This window comes from Malus domestica, chromosome 03, assembly GCF_042453785.1.
Source record: "Malus domestica chromosome 03, GDT2T_hap1".
NCBI lineage: Eukaryota > Viridiplantae > Streptophyta > Magnoliopsida > Rosales > Rosaceae > Malus > Malus domestica.
In genome coordinates, this window is record NC_091663.1 from 10,468,553 (window position 1) to 10,482,008 (window position 13,456).

General features: G+C 38.1%; 1 protein-coding gene across 1 annotated transcript; it reads right to left on the reverse strand.

The window, feature by feature from the left end:
- Nucleotides 1-214: 214 nt before the first annotated feature.
- LOC103418850 (large ribosomal subunit protein uL11) lies at nt 215-1,004 on the reverse strand. The gene has a single exon (XM_008356961.4). The coding sequence runs from the start codon at nt 849-851 to the stop codon at nt 351-353; it is 501 nt and encodes a 166-aa protein (XP_008355183.1). The 5' UTR covers nt 852-1,004; the 3' UTR covers nt 215-350.
- Nucleotides 1,005-13,456: the final 12,452 nt, after the last annotated feature.

Consider the following 13,456-nt stretch of genomic DNA (forward strand, 5'->3'; position numbering starts at 1 on the left):
CAAAAAGACAGAAGAATTGGTAGGGGAAATGACAAGATACACTTGAACTAATAGTTCAATCGGCGGTGTGTTTGGTAGTTCAAGATACAATTAGGGGTGCAAACAAGGGGTTTCTGAAAACACAGAAAGAAAATTCAACACAAATGCTTGAACCAAAACAGGTGAAGCAAACAACGGCACGAAATAGGACTCGAAATCCTGCAACTCATCTAAATTACCATGAAAAAGTGTGATTAATGATCTTAACAACGTGCTCAAAATTAATCCCAAATTATCCGAAATTGCATACACTTCAAAACAAAAATTTAATTCTGCTAAAGGAAAAGAGAGTGCCTCACTGAAGCAGCAGCTCAGTCGAGAGGGATCTCGACGTCACCGTCGGCGATCTCCTGTTGCAAATCCTTGGGGTCCTTGCCGTCGACCGTGCAGCCCACCGAGACGCAGGTTCCGAGAATCTCCTTCACCGTGCCGGCGAGCTCCTTGGCCATGGATCTGTTCCTCATAACCTTGGCTATCTCGATGACGTCATCAAGGGAGATGTTGCCGCTGTGCTTGATGTTCTTGGTCTTCTTGCGATCGCGCTCGGGCTCCTTCAAGGCCTTGATGACCAGGGCGGCCGCCGACGGCACCACCGAGACCTTAGCCTGCCTGTTCTGGACCGTGAGCTTGACGGTGACGCGGAGGCCCTTCCAGTCCTTGGCGGTCTCCTTGGCGATGTCTTCTCCGATCTTCTTTGGGGAGAGACCCAGGGGACCGATCTTTGGGGCGAGGGAACTGGCGGCGCCGACCTCCCCGCCGGTGACGCGGACGTATACGTCGACGACCTGTGAGGGATCGAACTTTGGCGGCATTGTTGCAGATAGTGGCGAAGGACAAAGAGTGAAAAGCTAGGGTTTCTAACAAAGGCGACACACGGAGAGTAGGAAATGCTGTGAATTATATGCTAGGGTTTTGCAGGGATTGATATTGCAAAATGTCGGAATTGGCCCTGGTGTTTGCTGAGAGTTTTACAGAGTTGTTTGTGGAAATTTGGGCTTTTTGTAGGGCTCTTCCTTAAATTGGGTTTGGGCCTGGTAAAACCACTACTTAGACTTGACCTACTGTCATTGGGCTTTTTTGTATTTGCCTAATTGCCTTTCATACTTTGCCGTTGTTACTCTCCGTCCCGCCATTTTGTGATCAACTTCTTCAAATTAAGGGTAACTCTCTTTATCTCGCATATCGGAGTTTAAGAGTTTTCATCAGCAATCTTGTTGACTTTAGAAATTGCAATGCATGCGCATGAGGCCGAGCAATTATGAGCTAACTACATCATTTTTATGAATGCGGGTGTGTCAATTCGCAACCAAGCTCAGCTAAGCGAGTAGAATAGATGTAGGGGTGGTAATGTCGAATGCGACTTCTGTACTCGAACAATTACAGCCGAGGAATGAACACTTCTCGGCCTTGGAATTATAACCTGAAGGCAAGGTTGGCTAGATCAGTGCAAAGTTCTAGCCAACAAGAGGTTCAGCAACCTTGACTATATTCATAAAAATATAGGTGTGCCGAATCGGTATCAGGCTGTATTCAAAGAAGATAAGCATTTTTATAATCAATGTGTTTCATCCATGTGAACGTCGAATTGGGAAGTTTTGTGTCTTAGGGAACATAGCTCTGTCACAACCAATCTAATTCGGTATTTTCTAATTGTTTGAAGTATTTTGCTGCATTAGAATGTTTTGATATTTCAGTCGTGCACTCCTCATTCGTGTCAAAATTAAATTTTAACTTTCGGTCTTGTTAACGAAGCTCACCTTAGTTGAAAGTTTTCTTGGTTGTGTTTGAGTTAATATTTGAACATTGAGCTTAAATGAAGGATAGCCCAAGGATGCCAATTAAAATGGGACTTGCCCGAAGGCCACCATCGAGCCATGAGGCAAATTGAAGCCTTCTCAGTCAAGATACAAGCCACGTGCTTACCATTGAGATGACAAGTGATGGAGACTAACCTACTACCAGCAAAAGAACATTTTCCAGTGGCATTACAAGTAAAAAGCTGATGACTCACTACCCTCCAAGTGCTTTTGGGCAAAAGAAAAAGTTACTGCATTTGGGCTGATTTGTCTATAAAAGGAAAAATATGCCCTAGAGACAAGGACAATTAACCAATCAAACAAACAAACATACAAACTCTGCTCTCACGCCAAATTTGCATCTAAAAGCTGAAATCAACCTAGATTCAGTCCTTTTTAGTGATAGTTCTCTGAAAAAGTTATCTCTTGTCTAGTATAAAAGCTCTGCTATCTCCCTCAGTGGTGTAGTATCGATTCCCCTGTGTAAACTTGTTTACCATCCATCCTTTTTTAGCATACAAACCTTGTAAATACAAAGAAAGGTGACTATAAGAAGTTCAACCTTACCAGACAAGGTGAAATCTTGCCCGAAGCTCTTTGTGTATTTTCTAAATTAGTAGATCTATTACTTAATGCATTCTCCAGCATGTATTCAAGTTATTTCCACCTGTTTCTCTATTTTAAGAGTTCCATTTGCATATGGATCTGGTTAGTTTGATGGATATGTTTTCATTAAAATAACTTGGAACCAGATAAACGACTTAAGAGGCTCTAGACTCCCTTCATTCGAACATACAAGACCATGAACTAAAAGTCTTTGTTTATAAGGCAAGAAAAAGAATTTAATGTGGACTTAACTCATCCATGACAATCCTTTGATAACAAGAAGTTTGAGTAACTTGGGCCGCAAATAATCGACTTAAAACATACTTGTTCTACATCTGCTATATTGAGATAGCAGTGGCACGCTTAGCGCTTAGTTAGTTTTGATTGCGAGCCTCAAGGTCTACACCTAAGGCCCCACAAAGGCACCTTTTAGAACTAACTGTGTTCTCTTCTTGTAGCACATCAACAAGCAAGAGCCCGACCACACATCCAAAGTGACAATCCCTTGGGAAGCTGTGCTGAGGTCCAAGGAACCTTCTCCAAAGAAATCTTTGCCCGAACAGGTTGATTTGATGTCATACCATACACTGCAGGACTCTCTTGTATTTTTGTCGATCAAAAAGTGATGCTATCACTCTCACAAAACCCATGCACAAGAGTCCACACTCACCTCTGTATCAGAAACTTGGTGCTACTGCTGAGCTCTAGTAGTAAAACTACAGCCGTTAGCCTGTTTACACAAAGATCCTCATGTCGAGATTCAACTGTCTCGGCTCTGCAATTGTCACGACTATCTTTGTTTTGCAACTGTTATCGCAACCTGTCTCGGTCTACCTCGAGTATCTTTACTTAAATTGGGTTATCATGTAAAGGAGTTTATATCTCAAGTGATTAAGCATGTTAGAGCTTACATCCGTACTTCTCACCTTAGAGCTTACATCTGTATTTCTCTGTTTAATTCGTTATTCTCCGTTACTACTTGTATCAAAAGGGAAAAGGCATGTCTATCATTGTTCTTTCAACTCCCGAACGAATTATTTAACTGAATTATCAAGAGAAAAGATCGGCTTTATTTGACTAAAAAGGAGTAATTTTTTAGTGTGGGACACTAGGATTTGATCGTATTGGGGTCATTTCACTTGCCAAAAACAAATAATGGTGGGGAGAGAGTTTGGAAGTTACAGTTAGGGTTTCATTTTTAGTTTAGGATTTCTCACGGTGAAATGATTGAAATAACTTGACATAAAAACCACACTAATATCACAAATTCTAGAACGACCATCACTATCTTTCCTTACTATTCGGGAATGTTAGCAATTTTTTCATTCGAATATTCTCATTTTTCGGCTCTCTTTTTTATCTTATAGTGTTTGATGGTCGAAACCGTTTAATTTCTATGTCATTCTATAAAGATCAATTATGTAAAAAAAATAATAAATAAAATTAGACCGATTAATTAATGGTTTTATTAACGTTGTCAACCTTACAAATATTCAAGTGAGAAGCATTGTTCGTCTCTTTAACGGGTAATTGTTTGATAAGTAAGCCATTTTAGATTTTGTAAACATTGCAGAGATTGTCTTTAAATGATGATTTAGAAAATAGACAATTTAGACTATTACGCAACATTAAAGAAAAAGCCAAAATGGTAAATTGAAAAGACCCATATGAGAAGGTTGCTAGCTACTCTTACAAATATCACGACTATTTAAACTTTGTAATCATTACCACTACTTTAATATCTTAATTATCTCGGTGTTTTAGCTTAAATTGAGTTACCTTGGCAAATGACTCATGTTGATGCACAAAACCGGAGGTCTTGGAACAACGTAAATCCGACCGTGAATCTGCATGAAATGTAAATAACACAAGATGTATTGTGGTTCACCCCAAGGTTTGGGCTACGTCCACACTAATTGTATTGTATTTCTCTGAGAAGTGAGGGAGAGAGAGAGAGCTCTGAGAGTGAGAGCGTTGAGAGGGTGAGGAGCCTTAGGAATTGGCCTCTCATAATTATGAGGGTGGGGGGTCCTTTTATAGAATAAGGACTCCTCACTTATTATATATTTACCCCTTTCTTTATCACATAATTACATTTAAGTCCCCTGAGTATTTATACGAGGTCTAAATACGAGGCCCTAAATATGGTATAAACAGTAGTCCCCCAAGTCTTCAGTCAAGAAAGTCTTTTGGCTGGAGACTTGAAATTCAATCCATGTGTGGGCCAAAGTAACTGGATGATGTCTTGAACTAATGCTCGATATGAGGCAGTGCTCAATCTGAAATGATGCTCAACTAGAAGTAGCGCACGCTGCTCGGCTGCTCGGCTCGTGGCTTATGTTGCCTTGGTTGGCTCGGTTTTGTGGCGTTTGAAAGTGAGGGAGTCCCTTTTATAGAATAAGGGCTCGCTCCTCAATACATGAATGATGGGCTAGAGTTGATGCTCGCGGCGAGGCGGTCGCTCAGTAGGCGGCGATGCTCTCTAATGGTGATGAGGGGATCCCTTTTATAGAATAAGGGTTCGTTCCTCAATACATAAGTGATGGGTTATGAGTGATGCTCGCGGCGAGACGGTTGCTCAGCTGGCGGAGTTGCTATCTAACAAAGGTGAGGAAGTCCCTTTTATAAAATAAGGGCTCGCTCCTCAATACATAAGTGATGGGTTAAGTCCCCCAAGTATTTTTCATGAGTGCTCTATAATGAAAGTGAGGGAGTCTCTTTTATAGAATAAGGGTTCGCTTCTCAGTATATAGATAATGGGCTAAAGTTGATGTTGCTTTAATGATGGTGAGGGAGTCCCTTTTATAGAATAAGGGCTCGTTCTTCAGCACATAGATAATGGGCTAAGTCCCCCAAGTATTTTCATGAGGCCCAGTTGAGGCCCAATATATGGTACATAATGTAGTCCCCCAAGTCTTCGGTCAATAGAGTCTGTTGGTTGGAAACTTCAAATTGAATCCATGTATGGGCCGAAGTGGCGGTTGTTCGGAGGCGGTATTTGTATACCCTGCACTGAAGCTTGTAGGTGAAGCTTTGCAAGTGAAGCTTTGAAACTAGAGCTCTGTAAATGATGCTTTTGAAGCTAGAGCTCTGTAAATGAAACTTTTGAAGCTGATTGACATGTGTGATGCTCATGAATGTTTATGTTGATTGACATGAGTGATGCTCATGGATGTTGTCATGAGTGATGCTCATGAATGTTAACATGAGTAATGCTCATGAATGTTGACATGAATGATGGTCATGAATGTTTATGTATGATTGTCATGAGTAATGCTCATGAATGTTTATGTATGAATAACATGAGTAATGCTCATGTATAATTTGGAGTACTGGGTGTACTTTTGATCACCTGGTTAGTGGTATGAAGGAGAGTACGGGTTATACATTTCATCACCTGGTTGGTGGCATGAATGGCTAGTTGCCAAATGATATTAGAGTACGAGTTGTACATTTCATCACCTGGTTGGTGGCATAAATGGCTAGTTGCCAAATGATTTTAGAGTACGGGTTGTACATTTCATCACCTGGTTGGTGGTAATAGCGGCAGGTTACCGAATAATTGTGGAGTATTGGGCGTACTTTTGATCACCTGGTTGGTGGTAATAGCGGCAATTTGCCGAATAATTTTGGAGTACAGGGCGTACTTTTGATCACCTGGTTGGTGCTATTTTAGGCTTATGGGCCTTTGCCCTCCACAACATGCCAGCCCATTTATTTTGGGCTTTGCTGTTTTTTTTATAATTATTATTACCCTCTGATGGGGTTTATACAGATGTTTTCGAAAGATAAGAAAAATAAATCACATCATACAAAAAAATAAAGCAGTCGTTGGTGCGTTGCTTTTGCTTTTATTTTCTGCTTTGCTTTTGCTTTCTTCTTTTCTTTTTACCGAACCAAGGATGTTTTGCAAGCCTGTGGAACAGCAGAAGCAGACAGCATTATCAGTCTGCAGCGTCACCAGCATCTTTCTTTCAAAAGACATGCCCACATGAACTAAGGGCCACGAGCAACAGCGTGTTGGTCAAAGTAACCTTACAGCTCAGACAGATAAGTGTCTTACAGCTCGGACAGATAAGTGTCTTATCCTGAGACCCATGTAGCCTTTCAGAATCCTTGAAACGGGTCCCCTTTTGACACTTAAAGCCTGATATGTTTTTCGGTGTTTTCTATCCTTTTGCACTTTGAAATCTCCCTGAAGTTTGCCACGACTACCACTAAAGCTCATCTGGGTATCAATATCTTTCTCTCAAGCCTTCAAATCCTCAACAATTTTGGTAACCATGGCGGGAATTGGAGACGCGGTGCCCCAACCCTGCCATTCCGTGTCAAGAGGTAAGCAGAGTGTGGCAACAGTAATTCCAGCTGCAGCGCCAGCAACGAACCTCTCAAAATTTGTGGTCTCCTTATTTTTGGAGAAGCAGAGCAATTGTTTTCTGTAAGTATCATAAGCATAGAAATTGATTGCTTTAAATTGAGCTGTACGAAGAATATTGACTAGGTTGCCCTTCTAAAAGCCCTTCATCCCTTGAATAGCCGCAATTGTCTTAACGAGCTCAAATAGATGCCTCTGTTCACCGCGCATTATACTCCAGCTTTAGTCTCTCAAGAGGTGCAACAAAAGTTCTGGAAACCATGGCGGCTATAGCACCAGCCCACAAATGCTTAGTGGAATTCATGGCCCTACCACTCCTAACCCCAACTTTCTTTCTCTTCCTCTTTGTAACCACCGCCGTCGTTGTCTCCTCCGAACTATCATCTCCGCTCTGCACCAAACACCCCTTAGACTCCCGAACAACCTCATCGCTATTCAAGCTCATGGACAAGAAAATGGCGCTAATCTGGTTGCCGCACTGGCCTCCCAGTCTGTTCACTAGCCGGTCGTATGTAAAGCCCCTGACAAGACTGGATAATCCAGTTGCAGACGACGTCATAATCTAAACATTTGACCAAGTAGCCGAGCGGTGCTGCATGACGTATGTACTCTGGGCTCGTGCCTGTGGAGTCTCCGTATGTACTCCGCCTCCATCGAATCACCATCCCTGCTGCTCATTTTTCAATATGGAGAGGTGATAAAAAAACCCAAATCGCAGATTTTAACATCCGAGGGTGAGAGGGTGGATTTGGGAGGTGGGTTTGCGAGCAGGGCGGTGATGGCGAGATGGGTTGCCGTGTCGAGGTGGTTCAAGAGGCAGAGGAGCGGAAGTAGGAGGTTGATCTTTGTGAAATCTTCTTGGGTTAGGCCATCAAGTTGGGGTTGCTTGGTTGGTTTTAGTGCAGTGATTGGCTCAGAAGCAGAAGAGGAGATGGAAAAATGAGAGTGGTGTGGTTGTGAATTTTGAGGCACAGGACAGGATTTGCAATGGTTTCTGAACTGATTTCATTGTCTTTTTTGAAACCACTGTGTGTGTGGAGGAGAGAGAGTGAGGAGAGAGAGCAGCGAGATGGATCTGGGTATCTTTTCTGTTTCTGGGTTTTTGTGATTTTGCAGATTCACAGTGGATGTGAAAAAAAATGAAAGAGAATCGACCCAACTTTTCATATCGATTCCCACAAATGGCGCCAAATGTTGATGCACAAAACCAGAGGTCTTGGAACAACGTAAATCCGACCGTGAATCTACATGAAATGTAAATAACACAAGATGTATCGTGGTTCACCCCAAGGTTTGGGCTACGTCCACACTGATTGTATTGTATTTCTCTGAGAAGTGAGGGAGAGAGAGAGCTCTGAGATTGAAAGCGTTGAGAGGGTGAGGAGCCTTAGGAATTGGCCTCACCCAATTGTAAGGGTGAGGGGTCCTTTTATAGAATAAGGACTCATCACTTATTACATATTTGCCCATTCATTTATCACATAATTACATTTAAGTCCCCTGAGTATTTATACGAGGTCTAAATACGAGGCCCTAAATATGGTATAAACAACTCATAACTCAAGTAATTAAGTAACATTCCCTCTTATATTGAGGATCATGTGTTTATCTTTCCCCTTCATCCAATATCACTAATAGAGAAAGAAAAAAAACAAGTTTATTAATCAATTAAACTCCAAAACGAATCATTCTATAAAATTCTATAAAATGAGTCATTTTTAGACGAGAGTGCATTATGCAGTATAATTTTTGTTTCTGCACATTTCTGTTTATTTCAGCCTTAGCATCAAATAAATTTAAAAAAAATATATGAGACTTAAATAAACAAATATTTCCATAAAGAAAAAATGAATAAATGTGCAGAAATTATTTCGTTTCAACAGACCAAAACCATCACATTCAAAGGAAAACAATGGTGCATAAGGCCATCTCCAACCGAAGGGTCCAGAGGGCCGAAAATAGCCCTAAAACCGTCTCCAACCGAAGGCTAGGCCAGAGGGCTCGGGAATCTGGGAGGGCCCCACGGGATCGGAGAGGGCTGGAGGGCTGGAGGGCTGGCTGCTTTCGGCCAGCCAGCCCCGGGCTGGCTATTTTTTTTTTTAATGTTTCTCATTTCTGTTGGTTATAACCGACAGAAATAACAATTTGAATTTAAACTTCCAACGGCTAGCGCCACTAGCCGTTGTAAACCTTTTTTTTTTATGAATTTAAACCTTTTTTTTTTCATTTTTTTTTCTATAACTTCCTATAACTTCTATTTTACAAAATTTGTTTCAATTTTTTTAATTCTATTTTTTTCCTATAACTTATATTTTACAAAATTTGGTTCATATTTTTTTCATATAACTTCTATTTTACAAAATTTGTTTCATATTTTTTTTTAAATTCCATTTTTTTCCTATAACTTCTATTTCACAAAATTTGTTTCATATTTTTTTTAAATTCTATTTTTTTCCTATAACTTCCTAAGCCATTATACAACATTAAATTAAATTAAGTAACATGAAACAACATTAAACAATATGAAACAACATTAAATAACATTAACCAACATAAAAATTATACAACACTAACCAACATGATTTTTAAATAAAATTAAGTTGTAGTTTTTAAATAATAAATTATGTTTGGCCCTATGGCCCTTTGGCCCTCGGTTGGAGACGGTTTTTTGTGACAGGGCTAAAACGAGCCCTCTGGCCCTCTGGCCCTCGGTTGGAGACGGAGGCAAATATGACCATGTAGTGTTCATTAAAATATTAATATCTTATAGAATCTTGGAGGGCCAGAGGGCTAAAACGAGCCATCTGGCCAGCCATCGGTTGGAGATGGCCTAAAGGAGCTTCAAAGTTGCAAGTAACAACCCCCCTTTGGGTAACGAAATCACCCTCTCCTATCCAATCACTCTCAAAATATGTCATTATCCAAACAACCTCAGCTAAGCTAGACTCTACTAAAATGCTCCAATAGCATTACGTGTCAATCCAACGGCCCACAACTCACATCAACTTTATGCCATGAAAGTGAAACCCTAGCTGTAAGGCCTTCTCACCATCTCCTCCTCCATGCCTTTTAATTGACAGAGACTCTCACTCGTCTTATTAACCAATAATACAGCATCACCATCTCACAAGTAATAATCCAAGTTGAAGGGTGATTATAATGGAATTTTCTTATTATGAAAATCAACGTATTTAGAGTTTGTTTGGAAGGGTGGAGCCAGGATTTTTTTCTTGGGTGGGCTAACTGAAATTAGTATCATACTTGCAAGTGAGATGTCTTAGGTTCGATTCGAACCACATTATTGCTAGCTCATTGTGAGGCTAAATCCACTCATTTCCCTTAGTATAGATAATATCGTTTGTTAAAAAAATATATATAGTAATCAATATAAAAGAACAACAATAGAATAAATTATTCTCAAAATCATAACCTAACCAATAAATTCAAGGACCATATAAATAATTAACCTACTAATTAAATCAAGAATAAGTAAATAAAGAGATTAAGAACGTACCAAAGGTGATTTCATTAGAAAATCACAACGGAAAGTAAGAAATTGCAGAGATAGGGATTTACTTGTGGATTCAAAACAAATATTTTTATTTTCTTGAGTAAGAAGCACAAAGACTAAATCACATAAGATGAATGGTCTTTTTCTTTTACAAATAGGATAAAAGGGGACGGGAGATAGAAATAATTTATAATTTTTAGCATAAAACTTATTATTTATTACCTATCCTCTACTAAATACATATTAAATAATAACTTGTGTTGAAATTGAGTGGGCTATAAGCATGAGTTTACAAAAGAATAGTGTCGATCACCTCATTTTTACCTCCAACACATACTTATTAATTTTTTGCCATTGACCATCTGCAATTTATTCTATTCGACGTCCGAAAATTGAGAAAAGTGTGTAAGAAGTAAAAATGAGTGCATGAATAGCACTACCTTTACAGAAAACATCTTTGGGCTACAACCCACCTTAGCCTTGTAGGTGGCTCCACCATTGTTGTAACTGTCTTTAAAATATCTAAAAACATTTTTTGTGAAAAATATTTCTAAAACCAATCTTTAGTAAAAATACAAGTGAAATCTGGAAAAACATAAGAAGTGCGTCTTACAAGAAGCACATTGGAACTCAAAAACGTTTTTTTTATTTTAATGAAAGCGCTTTCAATCATTTTAAAAACAAATCTAAACATATTCTTATTAAAGGAAAAATGGTAGAGATACCATATTTTATAAACCACATGAGGTGGCCGTTGATGATGGGACGCTTCTTAAATGATTTAAACAAAAAATCCAACTACTAACTATCACAGTATACAAAATATAATTTAAGTAGATAATCAACATTACATTAAACATTTGTACAAGACTGGAAAATCAATAAAGCGAAAAAGCAAAACTAAAGCAGATAAAAACTGCGTAAACAACTGAAAAGCTCACGTCACAAGCCGCACAACCAACAAAACATATACCGCTACTATCCAGATTTGGCTGGAACTTTGAATTTCAAAGAAGTGATGCCTTTTAGCTGTTGATGGGATCATATATTGTGGAATTATAATTGTTTTCAAAGATCCAATTTTGATGCCATTTTAGTCCTCGATAAGGTAATCCAATACCCACTACCCAAAAGATCACATTATTGTTGTCCCTCATGATTTTAATATCCACCACTTATGACCATCTGGCTTTCAACAATTCTTTGCAAAAACAAATTAAAACATAGATTTTATTTATTTATTTTTTGTCGAAAAACATAGACTTAATTAATTGAAAATAAATATTTAAGGATAAGTCTAAGACGGTGTTTGGTTAACTATTGCCCCATTTGGTCCCCTTACATGCATATCTATCTTTCTCCTTAAATTTTTTTTAAGGATTGGTTCAAAGTTGTTTAAATTTTTTTAAAAGCAACTTCTTAAAAAAGTTGGGGGTCTTAACTGTGTTTGGTAAATAAATAAAAAAAATCAAATTCTTGGGTCTAAAATAGCAAAAAGCAAAAGTAACTCTACACTTGCTTCTCAAAAATACATTTTTTCAATAGAGTGACGTAGACAATGCCAATTAATGAAACTTTCATTTGACAATCCTACCCCTATCTCTTTTTTTTTTTTTTTTACTAAAAGCACTTTTAGCACTATATAGTTTACTAACACTTACCTGCTTTTTACATAACAATTTCTTTTCATAACATAGTATAAGCAGTTTTGAAAAGAAAAAAAAAACCACAACTCCAAACTAACCCTAAATGTGTATGTGGCACTCGTATTTCTTTGTAACTTAAATGCGAAACAATATTCTTTTTTTCTTTTGGAACAAATGTGGAACAATATTCTAACCAAAAGGAAAAGGCATAGCACAAGTACTTCAACGAAAAGTGCTTCACTTTATGAAATTGCACTTACTTTTTTCCATAGAAAAAGTTTATGGCAAGTGGCTTAAGTCTTAAGATGCTTGAATTAATTTGTTATTGGCTTTTTGCTAAGTGATCTTTAATTAGTGCATGAAATGATTTCCACTTTAAAAAAAAAAAAAAATCGTACCTATTACTGTATAATATGACTTGATCATCATCAGATCGTAGCCTAAATAAACAAGCCTTGAATTAAGGTCATCATTATTGGAGTGTAATTATTTTTTAATGAAAGTAGTATATAATACTCTAATTATTATATTATGGTTGAATATAATATATAATAAACGAAACATCGCATAATTAAGACAAGACGTCATCACCGAATTGATTAATCAAGTTATTATTGGATGACACGCAACCCCTATATTATAAACAAAATATAACAAATATTATCAGTCAATAATTTGGAGTCACCCTCCTCAAATTGAATATGTTCATGCCTATTCTGTGAACACGAATAAAGTAAAAATAAAACCAATTCTAGTGTTAATTGGATGATTTAGACCACATTTTAGCCATCAAAATATAATATTCTCCTGGAAGCCAGCCAAAAGGACGTAATATTCCCATGGGTTATTGTGAACTCATTTGCTCGAATCAAAACTTATGCTTCCGTTGCTGTCCAAATGAATTTGGTAGCTAAACAAGTTAGATACAGATAATGTGGATTAGATCAGTTGACTTAATTAAATTCAACTTTATCAAAATGAATTTGGTAGCTAATTAAGTTAGGTACAAGTATATCAAATTTATATAAGTTAATGAGGATAACACCTTAGTTTAGCTTAAGCTCAAGTTTAAAATCAATCAAAGTTGTTTTGTATTTAATTAAATAAAAGACCAATTAGAAATGATTTTTGCAGATCATTTATCTTCTACCATATAATACGTTTGTTTTCTTCTATTAATTATTATGTGCTTTATTCGACCCAAAAGTTGAAAATAAACAATGCGTGCATGAAAAGAAAAAAGACGGGCCTAAAAATCATCTTACGAAATCAATAATTACAGGTTTAATAATCTACAAAAGTAAAGAAAGACCGATTGACCGGACCGACTTGGGCATTCACATTTTCCTTCTTTCTATTTTCTACACAGCGCGAATCCTATCGCTTTCATAAGCAAAGCGTGAAGTTTGCTTTGCCGTTCAACGTTCAACTAATTTCACAAACTACAGTGGTCCCCCCCCCCCTTCCCACTCACGATACCAAT